Below are 22,271 nucleotides of genomic sequence, written 5' to 3' on the forward strand. Positions count from 1 at the left end.
TGACTAATCAATTTATTTAAGAGTTTGAAACATTTTTTTGTTCCCATGTGAGCTCTTACTGAATTTATCATTGCTTTCTGAAGATAGTTTAATGCAAGCATATTATTTTCTTCATATTAAGGAAATATTAATATTTCTTTTGGGTCTCTTAAGCTTTTATCTTAGCTTTTTTTGTTTTGTAACACAAAGTGTTTATGTTACTTTGTTAGGCTATTATGTCACTACCTACAAACATGGAAATACTGTGATAAATAAATAAAAGTAGGTCATTATTCTGAAGGAATTCACAATTCAATATGGAAAATATTCAAAATATATAAATTTTTTTTGCTGCTTTCTGATTTTAAATATCACCAATTATTTTTTTCTGCCTCTTCATTTTCCCTCAGACAAAGTAGACTGGTGTAACCCTGGGATGGGAAATCCTATGATGCACAGGCCAATGTCTGATCCAGGAGTGTTTTCACAGCATCAAGCAATGGAGCGAGAGAGTACAGGAATTGTAACTCCTTCTGGTACATTCCATCAGCATGTTCCTGCAGGATACATGGACTTTCCTAAAGTTGGGGTAATGGTGATTTAAAAGCATTTTCATTATTTCGAAATGATTTTCTGATTATTAGCCTTATTTCACTTACCAGAGTATAAGCGTTTCTGAAATGATGCTGGAGCTTTGGCTTGGAATTATAGGTCAAAAGCTGGCTAAAATATAAACATTTATAAATCCTGATTTTGTCCCAGTTTAGAGAAATGTTTTTTGACAAAATATTTTATATACTAGGCTTATGGTATCTTCTGTTTAGTGCTAGAAGAAATCATATTATGGAAAATAATTTTTACATCACCTAGATAACTTATACTTTTCCAAAATGAGGTGAAGTTTCAAATATCAGTTCTAAGGCTATTGATTATACTGGGAAAAGTAACCAGTGACTTGAATGTCCATAATCTTTGCTTTCTCCTCTTTTAAGGGTATGCCTTTTTCTGTGTATGGGAATGCAATGATTCCTCCAGTAGCACCTATTCCTGATGGTGCTGGAGGACCCATATTTAATGGCCCTCATGCTGCGGACCCCTCTTGGAATTCCCTGATAAAGATGGTTTCAAGCTCCACAGAAAATAATGGCCCTCAAACGGTAAGGCTGATCATTCAGTGAACTTTTATTTAGTGTTTATGAGCTGCCAAGACAAATGGGATAAAGATAAATCATTGTTGTGAGAGAGTATGGTGAATTTGAGCAGTTGAGGAAATTGAGGGAAGTTTAATGTAGCTGAAATACAGCAGAATGATATGGAAAATGGTACCAAAGGTAGTGGTTTGGGGCTAAAATTATGAAAGGCATAATTAATATATTCTGTTGGGTGGTAAGTAAAACATTTTAAGTTGTGAAGTGTTGTAATGTAATCTTATGTATCAGAATTTACTAGTGGTGTGAAAAGGGCCATCTAGAGGTTATTTATTAAAAGTATTATAAATGTCAAAACAGTATATAACTGTGAAAATGCACAGAAATGGTTGTATATTTTAGCTTATTATGGTATATGTTTAATACCTGATTCATTTTCCTTCCACAGTCATCAACCTGTATGTACTCACATAATGGTTTTTAAAAAACAATGATAATTCAGATCCTGTTTGAGGGATAAGAGGAGAGGCAGGAAAACAACAGATAAAAGTGGTTTATCACTGCTTTTCTTCATTGTGCAAACTGATTGAGACTTAGCTATTTTAGTTCATAAATATTAGGAGCACTTCCTTAGTGTTGAGGAGTTTTGTTTTAATCAAATATACGTTCAATACATATGTAATAAAATGCGTGCTCTGTATTCATAGGTGTGGACTGGACCCTGGGCACCTCACATGAACAGTGTGCATATGAACCAGCTTGGCTGATGAGGATCAGCTTGTTAGCCTGCAGATTCCTTTTCATTCAGAGGAAATCACAAGTGGCCGAAAAAAATTTATGCTCCCAAATCATTCTACTGATGTGCTTGACTGAAGTGTGTAGGCTTTTTGCAGAAGAACTTACTAACTGACCTACTTTCTGTGAACATTTGTGACTGCCCATTCCCCATCATCCTCTGTTTTACCTTAGTTAGCATTTTTCTTATCATTTTTCTTTTTTTCTTTCCCTCTTCCCCTTTGGACATAACTTTCTGTTGAAGCTGTTCTTTGGCTGGTTGGTTTTAGTACTGTAAACTGCTTCTGAGCAAACACGGAAATTTAGCAAAATTATGTAAACTTGATCCTGAAGTTTTAGAATGGCAAATAAATGTACAATTGTTTACATAACAGAAAAGGCTAAGCAGAAAGTAAATTTCAATATGTCAGTATAGAGGCTCTACTTTATGTAGACTTAAATTAATGTGAGATATGTACCTTCATATTCAGAAATCTGGATGTTTCCTTCATACATTAAACTATTAATAAGTACAACTTTTTTGCTTGTGTAATTTAAGTATAAAGTAAAACAATGGGCATTATCAGTGAATGCTTCCCGACGTTGGCTTTTAAAATACCCATGCTTCTCTCTTTTGAGTTTGTTTGCAGCAAGGCACATATAGAATAAGAAATTTATCACTTTTTCATGTCTCTTTATTACCTTGTCACACTTTTAAAACTAATACACACTTCTCTCTTCATTCTTTTTTTCTCTCTTCACCCTTACCACTAATACCGGTAAAATTTTCTTGCTGATAGTGAAATAATTCTGTAAAGATTTTTACTCTGATGGCTGCTACGAAGAGGTGGAGAATCTTCATCATCACTTGTCGTTTCTTCTAACCATAAAACATACAGTCTTTTTGAGAATTTAAAAAGCCACCACTGGTTCCCAGTCAGCATATATAAGCCCTTAATATACTGTTTATTATTAAACAATTCAATGTACTATTTTATATTGGATAATATTGATTCTTAACATTGGCTTTCTGGTCACCAGGAGTCAACATAAAAATTCCAATTTTCAGTAATTTAGTGGAAGGTGTTTGGTTTTTTGCGGTTTTATTTTTCAATTTTAAAGGCTTCTTAATCTCTACACTTGTATATTAAAAGTGAAAGGGATCAACAGCTAACTTGGGGCAAGTAATAAAATACATTTTGCATTTTTCATTAAGACAATTTATGGTAGACATGAATACACAGGTTACAAAATGAAGTCTCCATTTAACCTGTTTATATAAGACACAGGGCCACACTAAACTACTCAGTGGAATTTATCTATTCAGTTCACTTGGAACAATAAACAGTAACATATCCAAGAAGAATATGTGTCCTACCGTCTCATGTGGAAAAATAAATTATATGGTTGAAATGTAAAAGAAAGTAAGCATAAAAGTAAAGTGATGTATATATCAATCTGTCTTTTTTTAAAAAAAATTAGACCTAAATTCCTCACTGTTGAAACATAAACATTACGAAGATTCAGATAGATCACCCACAGTTGACAATATTAATATGGTTCCTTGGCTGTTCAAGTAAATGAAATGATTTCTTTATTCTGGTAGCCTGAGTAAAGAGTAGAAAAGAGGATTTCTCAAACATATCCAGAAGTTTGTAAACAACACATTTATATCTTTTATTTTAGGAGGTGGTCTTAAAATATATAAATTTGTTTTCCTACCTGTCCTTGATTGATATGACCAAATTTAAAGGAAAAGCTAAATGAAAACCTACAAATAAATATACTTATGACATAAAATTATTGCACTTTACTAAGAAAGGGGTATAATGCTATTTAACAGAGTATTTTATGTATGACTTTTGCCACCATCCTATAATTTTTTGCTTGATTTCTTTGCTGTGTTTACTAGAGTTTATTTTCTAATTAAAATAATCTTGCTAGATAACAGATACTAGCCAGTATTTATCAAAACACATGACTTGTGTTGACTCACAAAAGTGAATTTCTTAAGGTAGGGTGTCTTACTAAAAAAGAAAAGGAAAAAAAAAAACCCTATATATATATTTTTTACTTTAAAGCTACAGGACAGGGGAGTATTGATTGGAATGTTCCTTATTTAGTTTTGGGGATCAGGCTTGTTAAATACAATACCATGGTTTTAGAAGTCTGTAGTAGGAACATTTTTCAAATACATTTTTTATATTTCAGATGTAATGCAGTGCACTTTTATTTGAACAATAAAAAACATAATCTTTTGAGACCATGCAGGTCTTTTTTTTCCCCTTTTTGAAAGTAATGTGGTATGTATAATTGCAGACTATGTAAGGTATTTCTTTTCTCTTATTCTTTTAAGAAGCAGCTTAACTCTTGGACATAACGGTTAGGTTAGTTCACACCTTAAATCCCAAAATAGTTAATATCCCAATTATTGTGTAATCTGTTTATACCAACCATTCCATTTTAGAGATAATTTTGTTTACTTGTGCCAAGAGAATCCCCATTTCATGCCTTTTCAACATATATTTCAACATATACCAATATATTCAAAAAAAGTAATTTTAGTATTCATGTGAAAGGTATTTTCCCCTTCTGTTCCCTGTTACTGTAAAGTTAAATCATTTTATTTTATTAATAATTGAAAATTAATTTTTTTGGTAATTACTATACTTAGTCATTTTTCTTCTCAGGAAAAAGGAGGTAAATAGTTCACTAACTGTTCCTGTCTTGTTTTTCATGAAAATATTATTCCATTTTTCTTTTGATTCAAATGACCTAATACACATTTCATAAAAACTATTTTGCACAATAGTTTGCACAATAGTGAATACATTATTCACTTTAGTTTTAAAACAATACAAAGTGTTAGATTAAACTGGAAATCTCGCATTAGAGAACAGAACATTTAAAGAATGACAAAACTTTCAAATAACAAATTTTTAAATCAGGATTATTTCAAAATGATTAAAATATCAAAGGAAAACCATTACACTGCTTTTCATTACTAATATGGAGATTCAGTATTCCAGTACTCAATGTATTTTTACTTTAGATAAATGTATTCAGATGTCTTTTAATATTAATGTTTGGGACACTTACATTATACTTTGTAAATTCTGGATGCTCCTGAATCTCTTTGGAAATATATATATCCTATTGATAAATGCTTAAACAAGTCACAACACTCAATTAACTGGTGTTATTGTGAATTAACTGGTGTTATTGTGAATCAACTGGTGTTAATTCCAGGTGACTGGAATTTAGGGTGAGCGCATCATTAGTGCTTTAATACTTAATCTACTGTGTTACACACCTTGATTGCAAAAATACCATCACTTATCATTTTGGGTAAGTGAATATAGAGAAAAATGTGCCACTGTAGCTTAGAAATTCTTAGAAGTAAGAATTTCTTTACGTGACACTTGGAATGTAGGACTAATAGATGTGTTACAAGGGGTCTCATATTAGACTTCTACCTTTAAATGAATTCACACTTTTGAAAAGTAAAAGCCAATTTTGCATGCTCAATACTTAAAAATCAATGATAAGATAATACGAGAGGGTATTTTTTAATGAGAGAAAAAAGCTAATTCTACATTAGGTATCTTTGGTTTTAAAAAGTAATGTATTAAATAGGAAAAAGAGAAGAAATTAAATCTGATTCCCAGGGAACACTAACAATTCCTTGTGAAAATATCCTTTAAAGTCAAACATTTCAGAAGGCATATATGGGAAATGAGAAATTTAAATGACTGTACATATATACAGTTTATGTATAATAGCCTACATTAATATTTTGACCTCCATTCCTATGTTCAGCACAGCGATGGATAAGAATTTCAGAAACTTTAGAAAGTAAATATATAGTCTTTGTTTTTAAGGAGTTTAAATAAAATTAAGAAAAAAGTGTGTTGTAGTAAGAATAAAAGACAGGAATAGGCTAATAATGTTGAACTTTAAAAAAATGTTTAGTATGTCCATTTGCAAAGTACATGATTTCAGTTGGTTGGTTTGCCCGATATTTGCATGGTCATTTTGTACTGTACTCTGCAACTCAAAAGATACAAGGTATCACAATGTTACCAGTACATACATATACATAAGTGCTGACACTTCTTTTGCCTTGGGCTTTATAATTGACAAATACTTTTCCCAACATTCTCTACCAAGTAGACAGCCAGTTCTGATCATCCCCATTATCCAAATTTTAAAATGTATGTTTATGTATATGAAGTTATCAAGTTAAATATTCATAAATTTTATTTACATCACAATATTCAAGCTTAAAACAATGGAACATTTGTAAATGAGAATGTAATTTGTGACCCCAAAATGTAGCAGAAAGGGTGGACCTACACTGGTTGAAGAGGTCCCAGTCCCGACTCCTGATACAGCTTAACAAAAGGAAGTCTTAGGAGTTTGAGGAATAGCTTGACAAACTTTTGTTTTAAATTATATGAACAGTGAATGCATAAATATGAATTTTTCACTTTAGGATCTTTATCCTTTAATCTCCTTTTCTCCTGGATATCAAAAGATCAGATTCCCTAAGCTTATGTGCCACTGTGGAAGGACCAACTCCTAATGTCATCAGTTCTCTGGGAGGAGAGGAATGCAGCAGCATAGAAGTTGCTTCTTTACTCACAATCTTTGGGCCAAGATATTTCCCTCTAAAATTCCTTTCCACTTTAAATCAGTAGTCAGTAGCAACAGGTTGCTTGTTTTAACTTGACAAACGGATAGGGAGATAGATTGATAGGTTTTTACCTTTAAAAAGGAAATTCTATGTATAACAGATATTGGAATGTGTGTGTTAACATTCAAAAATTCATGCATGGATTTATCAGCCAATTTGAAGGAAGATGACTTCCAGAATCCAGAGGAAAGGGTATATCTGGTACCCTTGGGTAGGTGCATAATGAAGCAAGAACAGTAGCTTCAGTTTGACATTACCCCAACATTGGTTGGAGCCTTCGTTTTAATCAACGTTTTATTCCTCACAACACAATTTGGCCTCTAGGTGTAGGGGTGACCCTTCTTTTAGGAAACTCCTTCATGTTATTCCCGTGTTTGCTTTTGCCAGGAGCAAAAAACCCAAAATTAGCCCATATACATTTAGCCTATTCCTTTTAACCAGAAGACACCTAATGTTGCTGTTCAGGCTCTTGAAAGCTTATATAGGATATATGTTAAGCCCCAGTAAAGAATTCACCGCGCTGCCAGTGATAATTCCCCTTAACTCAGGAGATGGTACTTTACCCTTAACATAAGGTGTTTTGCTGCTCTTTATGATGAAAGAAAACACTTAAGTTGGGTCTGAAAATGTCTATTATGACAGATGAGCCAATTAAACATACCACAGACTAAACTAAGCCTAGTGCATAAAGGTTGTTGATTAAAACAATCCAGAAACACACGCCTGTCTCCAAACTGGCATTTCAGCAACATGTTGACTCCTGGGTAGTATAATCTATCTCAATCTCTAGCGGAAGCAATTGTGGCGCACAAAAAGACGTGGGGGACTACCTCCTGATCACATAAGGTAAAACTTAAACCGTGACCCGATTAGTTTAAGTGAAAAAGAACGGAAAGGCACAACCCGAACACCAACTTTACAAGGTGAGCTCTTCCCAGAAAACACTTCTCCCGGCCCAGTGCAGCAAGCCCCGCCCCGGGCAGCAAGCCCCACCTCCGACTCTGCAATTCCGGTCGAGCCTCTGAGGAGCTCCACCGCAGCACCGCGGAAGTTTCGTGTGTGCGCAGTAGGCTTGATGAGTGCCGCGTGGGAAAGGCGGGACTTCCCTACGTCTTGCGTCATCTCTAGTGCGACGCAATACGTCACTGGTGTGACTGGGAAAGTCAATTATGGCTGCCGGCGGGCTGCCGCCATCTTTACGCCCGGCGTCGCCAGCGCATGCGCGTAGCGGCCTCGGTGAGCGGTACGCGCAGCTAGCCCGTGTCGTACGCGTGTTGGGTACAGTCGTGTGCAGAGATGCTGTGCCGGTTGAGCGTTAGGTGGCTGCAGCCGCGGCCTGCCCTGCAGCTCCGGGGCTTGGGCCCACCGGTCGTACCGGCCCCCACCGGCGGCGCCAAGCCCTCCGCTCTGCCATTGTGGGCGGTGGCATCAGTCTCTGCAGTTGGCCCGAGCGGCGCGGGTGGCTGGTATGAAGCCCTGGCTACGTCGGCGCCGGTGCAGGGCGCCGAGGACGTACTGCTCTTTGCGCACACCGCCTCGGGCCTGCCCTGGTGGGGCAGCATTCTTCTCACCACCGTGGCCCTGCGCGGCGCTATCACGCTGCCCCTGGCCGCCTACCAGCACTACATCTTGGCCAAGGTGAGGGGCGCCGAGCCGCGCATGGACGCGCTTCCGTGGTGAGGACTGGCCGACGTCTGCCCGGGGCTTAAGGTCCCCAGGTACCCCCGGAGTGCTTAGTGTTAGTCATCAGTACCAGTAAGGCAGTGAGCTACTTTACAAAAAGGAATTAACACAGGGCAGAAGTAAATGCAATTTTTGGTGGCTCTGTGACTGCCACAGAGTATATTAAAGATTCTTAGTAGACTTCTGTTTCCTCAGTTGACATTACTGGGAAATCCAGGAATTGAAACATTAAAGTGCAGAGTGTAGTTCTTATATAATCCTTATAATAACCCTGTGAAGTAGGTGCTGATATACATTTTATATATGAGAGACTAGGACTTTAGAGGTTAAATAATTTGTCCAAGATCATACTGATGTACAAGCTGGAGTTTGAATTTGGTTGCAACTGAGGAGATCTTAAATTAACATCCTATACGCAGACTTAGGGTTTCTTGACATGACCAGTAAACCACATTTTTAAATGAGCTGAGGGAATAGAGAGTGAAATTATGAATGGTTATGAATAAAGATCTTTTATGTTCCCATAACAAAGCCTACTTTTTCTTTAGCTAGGTGGAAAATTTGCAGCCAGAAATAAAAAGCATTGCAAGGCACCTTAACCAAGACGTTGCAGTTCGTGCAAATCAGTTGCGGTGGTCCAAAAGAGCTGCCAGGTAAGCTAATTCTGTGCATATAACACCATGAAAATATATATACGTATATATAATGTGTAAGTGATTTTTATTATAGGTTTTGGTATTCTGTAGCTTTAGCAGCAAAGTAGTTCTTTTTTCTCTTTAATATTTTAATAAGTTTATGTGGCATGGTAGTTTTATATACTGGACCGAAAGCAAAAAAAATAGGGAAATAAGAAGAGAGAGTTCCTTGTCCTTAAGGGACTTCAGGCTACTGAAAAAGACAGACATGTAGTCAAATAATGACTGAACTAAGTACTGTACAAAAGATTATGTACAAGGAGTTGGGTCATCACGGAAAGTCAGGAAAGCCTTCACAGGATGAAGATACTGTGACAGTTGTTGGGATTTTTGTCAACAAATGATACAGGTTATTTACAAACTTGACCTTTTGACAACATACAGCAGGTAGTAGCCCAAAGGAATGGGGAGGTAGAAAGTATGAATGACATGGTAAAAGCAACTGGATAGGCAAGGTGTTGTCATTCTGCTCTGGTTACCCTATGTAGTTGTCTGCCTGGGTTCTTAGAAAGCCCTTGCCCAAGGGTGCTCGACCATGGCACAGTTCTATGCCTACAGTCATCCACTAGGAACTTGTAAGTCCACCTCCTTCTATCAGCCTAAGCTAGTTCTGCTTAGTCAGTTTCCCAAATTCTGATCCTTACTTGACTGTGACAAAGTGTTCACCAGTTCACAGCGATGAGAAAAATAAGGTTTTTTTAGTATGAATATGTAATATATATACATATATATAGCTTTCCATATATTTTTATCTATATAGGTGTAAATTTGCCAACTATCTTTGGTATGAAATTGTGTCCCTCTTTATATAGAGTTAAAAAGACCTGACATTTTAAAAAAATCATTTTTACAGCTTAACGTCTTTATTTGCTAAAATAGGAAGTTGGTAAACCTATAGTTTTGAAGTTTTACTGATCAGGGAAATCTGAGGACTACAGCTCTAGGCCAGAAGAACAAATTAGTAGCTGCTCACCTGGGTTATAAATGCAGCCTAGACAAGACTGTGGCACCTTGCTTATGCAGCACTGGCAGGATGATTGTCCAGACACATCCTTAGACAGATGAGTGGCTTTCTAGGAAGACATATCTGAGGTTTCCTGCATTTTCAATGGAGCTGGGTTTTGAAGCGTGACAGGGAAGTTGTCAGGTGAACAGCCAGGAAACTGGGCAGTCCACACAGATGATATAATAACTTCCAAAGGCATGCTGATGTGGAAGTCTGATTTGTTGGATGACCCCAGTCATTCAAGGGGCCAGAATATACAGAAGAGTAAAGTAAAGAGAGTAACTCTTCTAAAGAAGAGTTACAGGAAATAAAGTTGGAAAAGCAGGCAGAGGCTGAATTACAAAGAGCCTGCAATGTCTCCGTATACTGTCTTAATTCAGTACATTATAATTAGATTAAATTCAGCAAACCTATTGAAAACCAACCTTGTACAAAACATGCTGTGAGAGATTTAAAGATGAAGACCCAATACCATAGTATAGAAAGTGGGACTTAACAGAAATAACTAATATGGTTAATAGAGAAACAGAGTAGGAAAGCCTTTATGAAAGAGTTGATTGAAGAGTGAAGACCATTTTGACGGGCCAAGAGCATACACAGTACAGAACCACATTGCAAGGTATATTCGGGGATCAAGTGATTGAGCTTGGCTGGAGTGGAGAGATATGAGTAAAATGGGCTTTCACCTCTAGTATTTGTGATTTAAATTGTGGTCATACCATGTTAGTAGTGAAATTTCCCTCCTCAAAGCCTAGTTTGCCAGAGATCACCAGAATCAAAGACTGTAGTCTGACAGTGTCAGATTTATCAAATTGTTAATGTAATTTGCGTACATTGCTAAAGAACTTTGAGTAAAAGGCTTTATTTGCCTTTTGTTTAGGCAGCCCCGTGGTATAGCTCACAACAACCAAAAATCCTGCATAAATCCTTTAGCCAGTAACCACAGCACAGGTGTGTTTGTGCTGTGGGGATGAAACACTGCTAGTAGTCAAATGACATTTTCTCCTTTCCCTTTTTCCCTCTTCCCTCAAACTAGGCTCACTTATCTAAAGACTATGCGGAGGCTTGTTTCAGAGCTGTATGTTCGGGATAACTGCCACCCTTTCAAAGCCACTGTGTTGGTCTGGATTCAGCTTCCAATGTGGATATTCATGTCTGTTGCTCTCCGGAATTTTAGCACAGGGGCAACACATTCAGAAGGTAGTTATTATTGAAGTCTGTTTCCCCCAAATAAGTTTTCTAACGTTGTCTTTGTACTCTTCTTTTTTTTTTTTTGTGGTACACGGGCCTCTCACTGTTGGGGCCTCTGCCGTTGCGGAGCACAGGCTCCGGACGCGCAGGCTCAGTGGCCGTGGCTCACGGGCCCAGCTGCTCTGTGGCATGTGGGATCTTCCCGGACCAGGGCACGAACCCGCGTCCCCTGCATCGGCAGGCAGACTCTCAACCACTGCGCCACCAGGGAAGCCCTGTCTTTGTACTCTTAAAAAAAAGCAAAAACCAAGCAAAAAATAAAAAACATCCATACTTCTCATAACTAGAATACACTTTTATCATCTCCCTTACAAGGGTATAGAATTTAAAATATTAAGTGTAAAGCAAACTAGCTGTGTTGAGAAAACAAATCAATCTAGGAAGGACGTCACTAGTACTGCTTCTTGGAGGTCATGGTTATAATTCCATAATACGGTTTCCTGGCCAAGAATTTTTTCTATTAATAAATTTAAGAAGCCAGAAAAGCTTTCACAGTTATGAGTGTAAACATTAATTAAGAAAGGTTATAAACTAAAGGGCTTGTTTTTTACTTTCATTTAAAGGCATTTCTAACCAGAAAGTAATCTAAATAGACTTGAAAGAAAGTCTAATTTTTAAAATTTTTTAAATTTAAGTCTGAAAAGATTACTGCTACATATCTTTATTGTCTCTACATCTATTTACTACAGAAAGCTTCTTGCCTCTTTCTCAGTACAGGAAGAACTAACTTATGTTGTGGAGTGAAAATAACCTGAATAAAAAGTGCAAATCTTTAGTGTGAGGAACACCTTATTGCAATTACTTCCCTCTGCTATTTTAGAAATTCTTTTGTTTTACTTATAAAAATGTTTCAGCAGGTTTTTCTGTTCAGGAGCAGTTAGCTACTGGTGGGGTCTTATGGTTTCCTGACCTCACTGCCCTGGATTCCACTTGGATTCTGCCTGTCTCCATTGGTGTCATCAACTTATTAATAGTGGAGGTCAGTGGTTTTAAATGAGATTTGCTTGCCATTTAAATCATTGGGGGTTTTGTTGCTGTTCTGACCTCAAATGTAAATTGTATTTGAGTTGGTGGTGATAGCTCTGAGCTAAAATTGAGACTCCTTAGTTTTGGTCGCTGATCAGCTGTTGATAAATTGTCTTAGGCCAGTTCCTTAACATCTCTGGGGGTCAGAATGCTCATAATTAAGAGAGCTGAATTTGAACATTTTCAAAATGTCTTTTAGCTTTAAAATTATATGATTCTAATACATACAGTTTTGTGATTTGCTTTTTGGTAAAGACAACAATTAAAATGCCTAATGAATCTGGTTTTCTTCCCACAATGTATTGATGTTTTGTGTATATGTTTAATATGTCAGTTTGTAGGTGGTCAGTACCTGACTGCCATTTTTAAGTTACACAACCTTAGAAAAGCCATAGAACTTCTTTATAAGATGGAATGGAGAAACATACATATAAAATATGACCCCTATTCCATAAAGAACTGTTCTCAGACTCTGAGTAGAACATAGACTCTTTGAGCTAGAAGAAACCTTAGAAAAGACCTAACTCAGTTGAGATTTCACAGACCTCATATCCACAGCTCTCTGTTTGGGAAATCTAATACAACCCTTATTTTTTCAGACGAGAAAAGTGAGGATGATACTCTGAGGTCTTGCGTGAAGTTTTCCTGAGGAAAGACTATGTGTAGTCTAAGTGTGTTAGCCTAAGAGCATCTACCACAGTGCTGTTAACATGGTTGGTAATTAGTGAATATTTCTTAGAAAGAAAGAATCGATAACACAGGGTCACAGTGAATAATGTCAGTCCTCTAGTCTTTCTTTTATTCCATCTAAAGACCCAGCATGCATAAGTTTAATAAAAGCCTGTTCTTACTTAACATTCACCATGTGCCAGGCACTATTGTAAGCAATGTACATGAATTAACTCATTTAATTCTTAAAATAATCCTGTGATGTCAGTGCTACTATTATCCCCATTTCAAGGTGCAGAAGGTAAGGCACAGAAAGGTTGAGTAACTTGTGCAAGGTCACATAACCACTGAATGCAGGGCTGCCTTGTGAATCTAGGTAGTTTGAGTGTAGAATCTGTTCTCGTAATCATTAAGTTATGCTGCCTCTTAAATAAGTAATTCATAAACCATAACAGCCTTTCCTAGCCTTGGTTCTTTTCTGTACTCCACGTAGCCAGATCACAAACCTTTGAGATACCTGTTAAGTTCCTTCTTTATGCCAGGTCCTGTGTTTAGGTGTTAAAAAACAAGGACAGTGATTCATACATAATACTTATCTTGAAGGGACTTCAGTTTTGCAGACAATCTTTAAAAAACATTGACTTGTAAAAATTATGCTGTGATACTGTTTAGTATAGATGAATCTCTTTATTGCTGTTATTTAAAGTTCCATTTAAGAATTTTACATAAATTTATCAGTTTTATTTTAAATTTTTATTGCTTTTCTTAAAATATAGGTAGAGGCCAGTCAAAAATCAGTTTGTATTTTAAAGCTTGTCTCATTTAATGTGCATTTCAATAATCAGCATATGTTATATATTCTACCCCTTCAGATTTTTGCTCTGCAAAAAGTTGGAATGTCTCGTTTCCAGACATATATAACGTACTTTGTTCGTGCATTATCGGTGTTGATGATTCCAATTGCAGCGACAGTACCTTCAGTGAGTAAGCACCAGTATTGCGTGAAGCATGTGCTAAATATAAATCTTCTGTTTCTAGCTTAGACTGGCTGGGATTCTGCCTCTTCTATTGAGCTTCCTCTGACTACTCAGTCCCTTACTGGTTTCTGGGTTTCTGTAGTAACGAATCTACTGTCTCTATCACCAAGTGACATCTGAATATTTCTTGGGGGATTGGTTAATCTTCCTTTACGTGAATGTGTCTTAACCCTCCTATTAAACCAAACTCCTTTTCCTCTTTTTTTTTTTCTTTTTTTTTTTTAATCTTGCAAAGTACCTGATGCAGTACTATGAACATAGTATTTGCTCTGTTTGATTAACTGATATATTGAATTCCTTCTGTCTTCATAGACTGTTCCAAGGAGTTTTAGCACTGAAAAAAGAAACAAAACTTTGTGCTAGGTTTGTATGGGTTCATATGTAATATTGTTTAATCTCATAACAGTTTTATGAGATACATATACTTGTCCCTATTTATATGTAATTAAACTTTTATAGAAATAGAAAAAGAAATGTTATATTTGCAGTTATTTCATATTTTTAGCCTTTTGCTTCCATGGATACTTTAGTGCTAAGATGGGTAAAGCTATGTCAGGCATAGAGCTGTCTTAGCTCTGAGCCAACACATAGACCGTAAAGTAGTAGTCATTTGTTGCTGGTAGTTAGAGTTATATCATTTATATAAAAGTACTTTATAGGACTTGTCTTAGGAATCTGAAATAGTATGTTTTCATCGTAAAAAATGTGAATTAAATGTTTGTTTTTTTTAAGACATATTTATTCTGCATCATGATCAGACTATTACATTTAGCAGTCAATAGCATGGGTGCAAAAAAAAAAAGTCACAGTGAAAACCTTTGTTGGAATGCTTTACACTTTCCACAGAACAGAAACTGAAATAACCTGTTATACACTTAGTCACAAATACAGTCCTCGAGTTTTTTGGCCCATACATATGAGTATTGTCTAAAACATGTCTTCTTTGTAGCATCTAGGCCCTGCTACCACTGTGCTTGGCTGAGTTCACAAATCTGTTGTACCCTGTAGCTTCCCTGTCACTTCTCTGGCTCTCCTCTCCTGCTAAGCGTTGTTTCCTGGCAGTAATCAGAACCTCCTGCCACTGCCACAGCTCCTGCTGCTGCTGGAACCGCCACAGCCACCTTGGTTTTATCGTTTGACGAAGTATTGGCCTCCACCACCATAGAGGCGAGAACTTTTGCCTCCAAAGTTTCCTCCTTTCATCAGTCCAGAATTTGAAGATTGACTGTTGTAAATGCCAAAATCATTGTAGCTTCTGCCACCTCTGAAATTGCTTCCGTCGTTACCAAATCCATTATAGCCATCCCCACTGCCACCATAGCCACCACCACCATGGCTTCCACCAAAGGCATCTCGACCACTGAAGTTTCCTCCACCACCAAAGTTGTCATTCCCACCAAAACCACCGCCACGACCACCACCAAAGTTTCCAGAACCACTTCGACCTCTTTGGCTGGATGAAGCACTAGCCATCTCTTGCTGAGATAGGGCTTTCCTTACTTCACAGTTGTGGCCATTCACAGTGTGGTGTTTCTGAATGACAGTCTTGTCTGTGGGGTCATGGTCACCAAAGGTTATGAAAAGTAAAGTCTCTCTTGTTGCCGCTGCCTTGGTTAGTCATGGTTTCAATCACTTCAGTTTTCCCATACTGTTCAGAATAATCTCTTAGGTGATGTTCTTCAGTGTCTTCTTTAATGCCACCAACAAAAATCTTTTTCACAGTTAAGTGGGCACCAGGTCTTTGAGAATCTTCTCTTGAGACGGCCCTCTTTGGTTCCCCAACTCTCCCATCCACCTTGTGTGGCCTTGCCTTCATGGCCGCATCCACCTCCTCCACAGTGGCATACGTGACAAACCCGAAGCCTCTGGAGCGCTTGGTGTTTGGATCCCTCGTTACCACACAGTCTGTGAGCGTTCCCCTTTGTTGAAAATGGCTCCCCAGACTCTAATCGGTTGTTTCAAAGCTCAAAGCTCAAACCTCCGATGAAGAGCTTCTGCAGATGTTCGGGCTCTTTGGGAGACTCCGACTTACACATGATGGCAGTAGATGGGGGAGACTTCAATGACGCTTACTTGGCGGTGTCCATGGGCTCAATTAAATGTTAAATGTTTTTAAGCTGTCACTTAGACATAGTACCATCATTAATCCTGTGTAAAATAAGTTTCCTTGTTTCTAAAATAGACACCATAATGTCTGTGAGAATTAGTGAAATGACAAGTGTCTATTATAGTACTTTTCATGTAATAATAATATTATTATAAAATACTCTGTAAAAACAGAACAATACAAACTCACTACATTTCTAAGGAGAAATAATACCTGTTATAACTGAGGAAACCCCCAGATCAAGTGAAATAGGAGCAGTAAAGTTGTAGTGAGAGGTTGGATTCAAAGTGAGTAACAGAGATCTGAAAAACAGTGTCTTTTTTTTTAAGCTTTTTTTTTTTTTTTTTTACTTATTTATTTTATCTTATTTATTTTTGTCTGTGTTGGGTCTTTGTTTCTGTGGGCGGGCTTTCTCTAGTTGCAGCGAGCGGGGGCTACTCTTCGTTGCGATGCGCAGACTTCTCATTGTGACTGCAGTGGCTTCTCTTGTTGTGGAGCATGGGCTGTAGGCGTGTGGGCTCAGTAGTTGTGGCTCGCGGGCTTAGTTGCTTCCCGGCATGTGGGATCTTCCCGGACCAGGGCTCGAACCCAGGTGCCCTGCACTGGCAGGTAGATTCTTAACCACTGCGCCACCAGGGAAGCCCTGAAAAACAGTGTCCTAAGTACCCAAAAATCCATTCTCTCAAATACAGGAAATTCTGAATTAGGTAATTCAGTGTAGAGCTGATGGAGCGTCCCTGTGAAGACTTGAGAAAGGCAGCCTGCTTCTCTCTCAGTGCTGCATCATCCACAGCCTGTAATGGTCTTGAAGGCCGCAGGATAGTCACGATGGCCACTGGAGCTTGTTACCTTGCGAGAATAGTAAAAAGGTTCCTCAAGCACAGTCAGCCCTTTCAGGACCCCGGCCAGGTGCCCCACCAAACACTGAGCTTCCATCTTAAATATGTGACTGTACCTAACTGCAGAAGAGGTTGGGAAGGATAGTCTTCTTTTTCTTTTTTTTAGATGGCAGTATACCCTGCTGAAAATTAGTATTTTTCTTACTAAGGAAGAAGAATGATACTTAGTAGGCAGTTTTTAGTCTGACGTAGTTGAGGCTCAGGATACTGTTCGCTTCATGGATAAGTTTGATGATGATGGTAGTTAATATTTATTCAACATTAACATTGTACCAGGCCCTTTTTAAAATCATTTACATATATTAGTATACATATTTCTCCCAACAGTGCACTGAAGTAGGAGCTATTATAATCTCTACTTTACTGCTGAGGAAACTGAGGCACAGAGAGGTTAAGTAACTCATCAAGGTTACTCATCTTTTAAGTGGCAGAGTCTAACACACATCCAGGCAGTTTGGCTCTTACTCTTAACTACTGTGCTAACCTGCCTTTAAGGATGTATTGCTTACTGCCCTTAAAAACTTGCTCTGGAACAAATGCAAGTGCTTAATATGGGCGACATTACTGTGCTTACCACTCTACCTAAATTTTCTCATTTATTCCTCACAGCATCTCTTTGAGGTGGGTACAGTTCTGTCCCCATTTTATAGAAGAGAAAACTGAAACAAGAAAAATAATGTACCCAAAGTTAGATAAATAGATTTCAAACTCAGGCAGTTTGACTCCAGGACCTGGATTCAACCACCACGTGGTCTTGCCTCTGGGGACTGATTACCTTCTGATGCCAAAGAAAGGTTTGGGAAAGATGTATGTATGGGAATGTTTTGAGAGGCCGCAGAACTTAGTCTTTGACCTAAATAGTAAGTCTGAATGGTAGTAAAAAAGAAAGTTGAAGATAATGCTGAGACTCTTTGTCTCAGGAAAAGGCAAAGATAATGCAGTCCTGACTACACTTAGAAACTGGTTGGTGGGAAAAATTTGGAAGATAGGTGACTGTATATAGGTCTAGGGGGGCTAAGTTTGCCATGATAAATGGCTGTGCCCCCAGTAGCGTACCTTCAATGTAGCAGCCTGTCAAGACTCTTGGTGGGGAAAAAGTATGCTTAACTGCCAGAGATGGAGGTGAGATCTCTCTTGGACCTCTGCTTGGGAGCTGTTCTCTGTCATCCACTTTCTGTCATGAATACCTCTCCTTTTTGTTTCTTTTTGCTTTTGAGTCTTCCTTTCAACTTTCTTACCTACCTATCTGATCTGTCACAGGTATCTAATAGCTACTGAAAGTCTTGGTCAGTCCTGGTGTACTTATATTTACAGAGATTGTAATTTTTTTTTTTATTGCCTACCTATTTCTAGACCTTGGTGTCCTTGGAGAAGGGAGAGATGCTAACTTTCATGTCCTTTCTTCTCTTTACAGTCGATTGTTCTCTACTGGTTATGCTCCAGCCTCATGGGCCTTTCACAGAACTTGCTGCTGCGTTCTCCTAGATTTCGCCAACTTTGTCGAATACCGTTGACCAAGTCAGATTCAGACACTCCTTATAAAGACCTCTTTGCTGCCTTTTACGCCAAGTTCATTTCAAGAAAATGACATACTTTCTAGTAATTTTGAAACAATTACAAGTTTCACTGTTAATGTATTTAGAAGATTTAGAAATTCAGATATGGTTTAATTTGCTTTTTAAAATCATGAGCTCTGTGAAGTACTGTGGATTAAGATATAATCCAGATATATTTGATAGTACTTAAAATCTTTTAAGTGCTAAAAACGTAGTATGTTCAGTTATATAAAAGTGGGATCAAAGTGTCGGGCCCTGTTTATAAAATTACAACTTGCGAGAGGTGCTAGAACTTTGGAGAACAGGACTAGAGAAGTTTGATAAAATAAAAGAATCCAGTGAAGTGATTTTTAAAATTTTGGGGGTGTGGAGGATCATAGACCCGGTTGATCATTTAATAAAGCCATGGTTTTCTCTTCAGAAAAGTCCTGGAACTCACAACATGGAGGCCTTTATTGACCCCCCTTATGGTAATTCCTGGTTAATAAGTATTTTTCTAATGGAACATACATTGATGATGAGTTAATGTGTGATTTTAAAATGAAAAGAACTTGAGATACATGCAGTGGAGTAGTCCACGCATGTAAGAAAGTACCTAATAGGGTAGGTAGTGTTGCTTCTCAACCTTGCTCTGAAGGAATACAAAAATTGTACATTTCCTTTCTCTGTAATTTAAGGAGTCTAGAATACAGAGCATAGAACTAAGTACTGCTAGAGCCCAAAGTAGAAAATCTTAAGCTAATCATATAGAATATGAAGGAACCCAATATCTCTGATAATCCTTTAAGAAAGTGAAAAACTGGTACTAGGGTCAAGGTTATGCTAATTGGGAGACTCCTTTAGACCTGTACACCTTGGTATGATAATGCATAACATTAAATTGGTCTGAGGATCTTAATATTACAAAATTCATAATTTCATAGCTTAGAAAAAAGGATCAAAGTAAATTTTAAAAGCTCAAAAGATCAGGATAGTATTTAGCAAGTTTTAAAAATAATGACTGAATACATGAAGTTACATTAGTTACACTATTACTGGAAATTAAATAGTAGGTGAAGAATCATCTCATTCAGCCAGAGAGCATGCATATGAACATTGTGTATTCAGTCATTAGAGAATATAGGTAGATCACATAATTGTGAAGTAAGCTTGTGGTGCAGAATTCTGGAGACAGAGCTGTTTGAGTCTTTCCTGTCATCTCAAAGTATAGTAGACCCTTCTGTCTTCCTAGCCCCAAAGCCACAACCATTAAGAGCTTCAAACTGTCAGCAGCTAGAATCCCAACAAACAGCTGAAACAGACTTCATTAGATACGGACTAACATAGCCACAGATAGGGAATGATTCTGTGACTCTTGAACATATTAACTTGACTATAGTCGTTTGTGGAATACAGTTTCAAAGTAAAAGGGACTATTAGAAAACTTTGAACTTTATTTGGTAATTGTGTTGCTCTTGTTAATATTGCATTGCTGTTTTGGAACTCTTATTGTCAGGTAAAATATATAATGATGTTTACTGGTATATTTGTTTTCTGTGGATGCTGTTAACAAAATCTTTATGCTGCTTATGCACCAGGAGGAAGATGCTATTGAATGTATTTGATATTATAAGATATATCTCTTTCAAATTTTTCTTTTAAGAGATAGATTTAGGGATTGCCCCTGAGGTCCTACAAAAGAGGGTCCTCCCCACAGTTCTCCACCAGTATACTCAGAAAGCCTAACCTTCATATCTGTTTCACCTAAGACCTTCCACAATCTCAGTTAAGAACTGATGAAATAAAATTCATGTTTTACGGCAAGATGAGAAAAGTTTAAACATAAATTTTTTCTTTGTCCCTTTGGGCCTCCTCCCTCCCCTTTAGCAGGTATTGTGCATCTGCATTAACCAGAGCTCTTTAGGAGATGACATTCCTTAATCTCATTAAGGGACACTGACTCTTTAGGAGATAACCTTCCTTCTTGTAAGGGACCATGATGACTCATGACCCACTGTTTGCTTTGTACCTGTAGGTCTGGATTGTGTAAACTGTTAATAATATGTCGTATGACATAAACCCTTTGTCTCAAAAACGTACATAACTGTGCTTTGACCCCTAATTGGCAGAACGGTCCCCAGAGCTTTCTGAAAGTCTACCTCTCAGAGTATAATCCTCAAAATTGGCTTGAAATTTTTGCATTTTTTTCCTTAAACTGTTGATGAATTTTTCTGTTGACAGAGCTGTACATAAAAGCACTTTGATCCTGGTTGATTCCTGTCCATAGGAACCACAAGGCCTGGCAGTTACCACAAAAAAAAGAAAAAAAAATACCAGCTGAGGAATGGCAGCAGAAGAGATTAAACCAAGAAAGCACTTTTACACAGAAGCCTTGCCTAGTTCTTAGAGCAGTAACTTTTGCTTTGCTGTAACTTGAACATGAGAGAGATCCGACACAACTGTCCCAAAGGAATATGTAACAAGAGAACCCTGTTCCCTTGTATTCTCACTGACTACCTTCTTGACTGCCCAGTTTTTACGTAAGTTTTGCAAGATAGTCTTACCTTTAATTGCCTAGGCCTACACTGCTGATTTTCTTCTGTAAAATGAGGACTTCCGGGTGTTTGAGAACAAAAACCTTGATGGAAAGACCTTAAAATCAAAATAAATGCTTTAAGAAAGCAGCCCGGCTTCCCTGGTGGCGCAGTGGTTAAGAATCCGCCTGCCAGTGCAGGGGACACGGGTTTGAGCCCTGGTCCGGGAAGATCCCACATGCTGCGGAGCAACTAAGCCTGTGCGCCACAACTTAGGGCCCGCGAGCCACAACTACTGAAGCCCGTGTGCCTAGAGCCCGTGCTCCACAACAAGAGAAGCCACCGCAATGAGAAGCCTGTGCACCGCAACGAACAGTAGCCCCCGCTCAACGCAGCTAGCGAAAGCCTGTGCGCAGCAACGAAGATCCAGTGCAGCCAAAAATAAATAAATAATTTTTTAAAAAAAAGCAGCCACTGTTAATGAGTTTTTCTGTCTAAGGCAACAAAAAAGAAATTTCTATCCTTGAAAGTTCCTGCTAGACTCCAGAGGGCCAAGAATTTCTTGAAAAAGAAACCTCTGGGGAAAATGCCCCATTTCTATCTTTTCTATTTTGAGAAAATTTTACGGTCATGCTCCTCTTCCTTTGTGTCCCTGATGTGGCAGTTATATTTGTTTTTCCTTAGTTGAGAAGGCAGCATTGTATTTAATTTAGCTTTGGTTTTTGTCTTCTGGCTAAATTGTAGCTCTCCGGGAAAACTTAAAACTGGACTATGAAATATACCTAACTATATCCCTTTCATTGCAGCTGCATTTCTGCATGTTCCAACGGTAGTACAATTGATAATTTGAGGAATTTCTTCTAATTATAACCTCAAACTTCCTGGCTTTTCTGTGAGTGATGGATGCTTCTGAGGGTAAGGAGTATTAAAAATATGAATTCTGTATCTGAGAATTAACAGCTGCTTATTCCATGTTATTCATAATGTGTCCCATGTGTTGCTATAGGTAGGAAACTCTCCTTTTGTGGTTTCCTTATAGAAGCTTCAGTTGTGCTTATATGAGTTTTCAAATACAGATGTTCCATTTTGGGATGCAAGTGAAAACCAGAAATTCCCATTTAAAATTACAGTCACAACCAAGTAGAGATTTTAAAATGAAATATTTTCTTCCTTTAACTCTCACGTATCTACATCACAATGTGTTACTTTACTTTAAAATACAGTCAATCCTC

General features: G+C 37.8%; 2 protein-coding genes across 5 annotated transcripts in view; both read left to right on the forward strand.

Moving 5' to 3' along the window:
• ANKRD17 (ankyrin repeat domain 17) overlaps positions 1 to 4,162 on the forward strand; it is a 161,460-nt gene extending 157,298 nt beyond the window's left edge. For both annotated transcript variants that reach the window (XM_060148023.1, XM_060148024.1), the window contains 3 exons: positions 390 to 568; positions 972 to 1,136; positions 1,835 to 4,162. In XM_060148023.1, the coding sequence (XP_060004006.1) occupies positions 390 to 568; positions 972 to 1,136; positions 1,835 to 1,894 (404 nt within the window). In that variant the 3' untranslated portion in view covers positions 1,895 to 4,162. The remainder of the gene's footprint in view (positions 1 to 389; positions 569 to 971; positions 1,137 to 1,834) is intronic.
• A 3,691-nt stretch (positions 4,163 to 7,853) lies between these two features.
• On the forward strand, positions 7,854 to 21,509 carry LOC132519794 (cytochrome c oxidase assembly protein COX18, mitochondrial). 3 transcript variants are annotated; one of them, XR_009540298.1, is made up of 7 exons: positions 7,862 to 8,235; positions 8,833 to 8,933; positions 11,018 to 11,181; positions 12,090 to 12,211; positions 13,800 to 13,907; positions 15,055 to 16,358; positions 18,385 to 20,329. XR_009540298.1 is itself a non-coding variant. In XM_060148045.1 (7 exons), the coding sequence occupies exons 1-6, from the start codon at positions 7,894 to 7,896 to the stop codon at positions 14,325 to 14,327; spliced, it is 888 nt and encodes a 295-aa protein (XP_060004028.1). In that variant the 5' UTR covers positions 7,862 to 7,893; the 3' UTR covers positions 18,385 to 20,329. The 3 variants fall into 3 exon arrangements, 2 of the variants coding, with proteins under 2 accessions (XP_060004026.1, XP_060004028.1); XM_060148045.1 differs by lacking the exon at positions 15,055 to 16,358 and adding an exon at positions 14,277 to 14,327; XM_060148043.1 differs by lacking the exon at positions 15,055 to 16,358 and having other exon boundaries at positions 7,854 to 8,235; positions 18,385 to 21,509.
• Positions 21,510 to 22,271: the final 762 nt, after the last annotated feature.

Source organism: Lagenorhynchus albirostris, chromosome 4 (assembly GCF_949774975.1).
Source record: "Lagenorhynchus albirostris chromosome 4, mLagAlb1.1, whole genome shotgun sequence".
Classification (NCBI taxonomy): Eukaryota; Metazoa; Chordata; class Mammalia; order Artiodactyla; family Delphinidae; genus Lagenorhynchus; species Lagenorhynchus albirostris.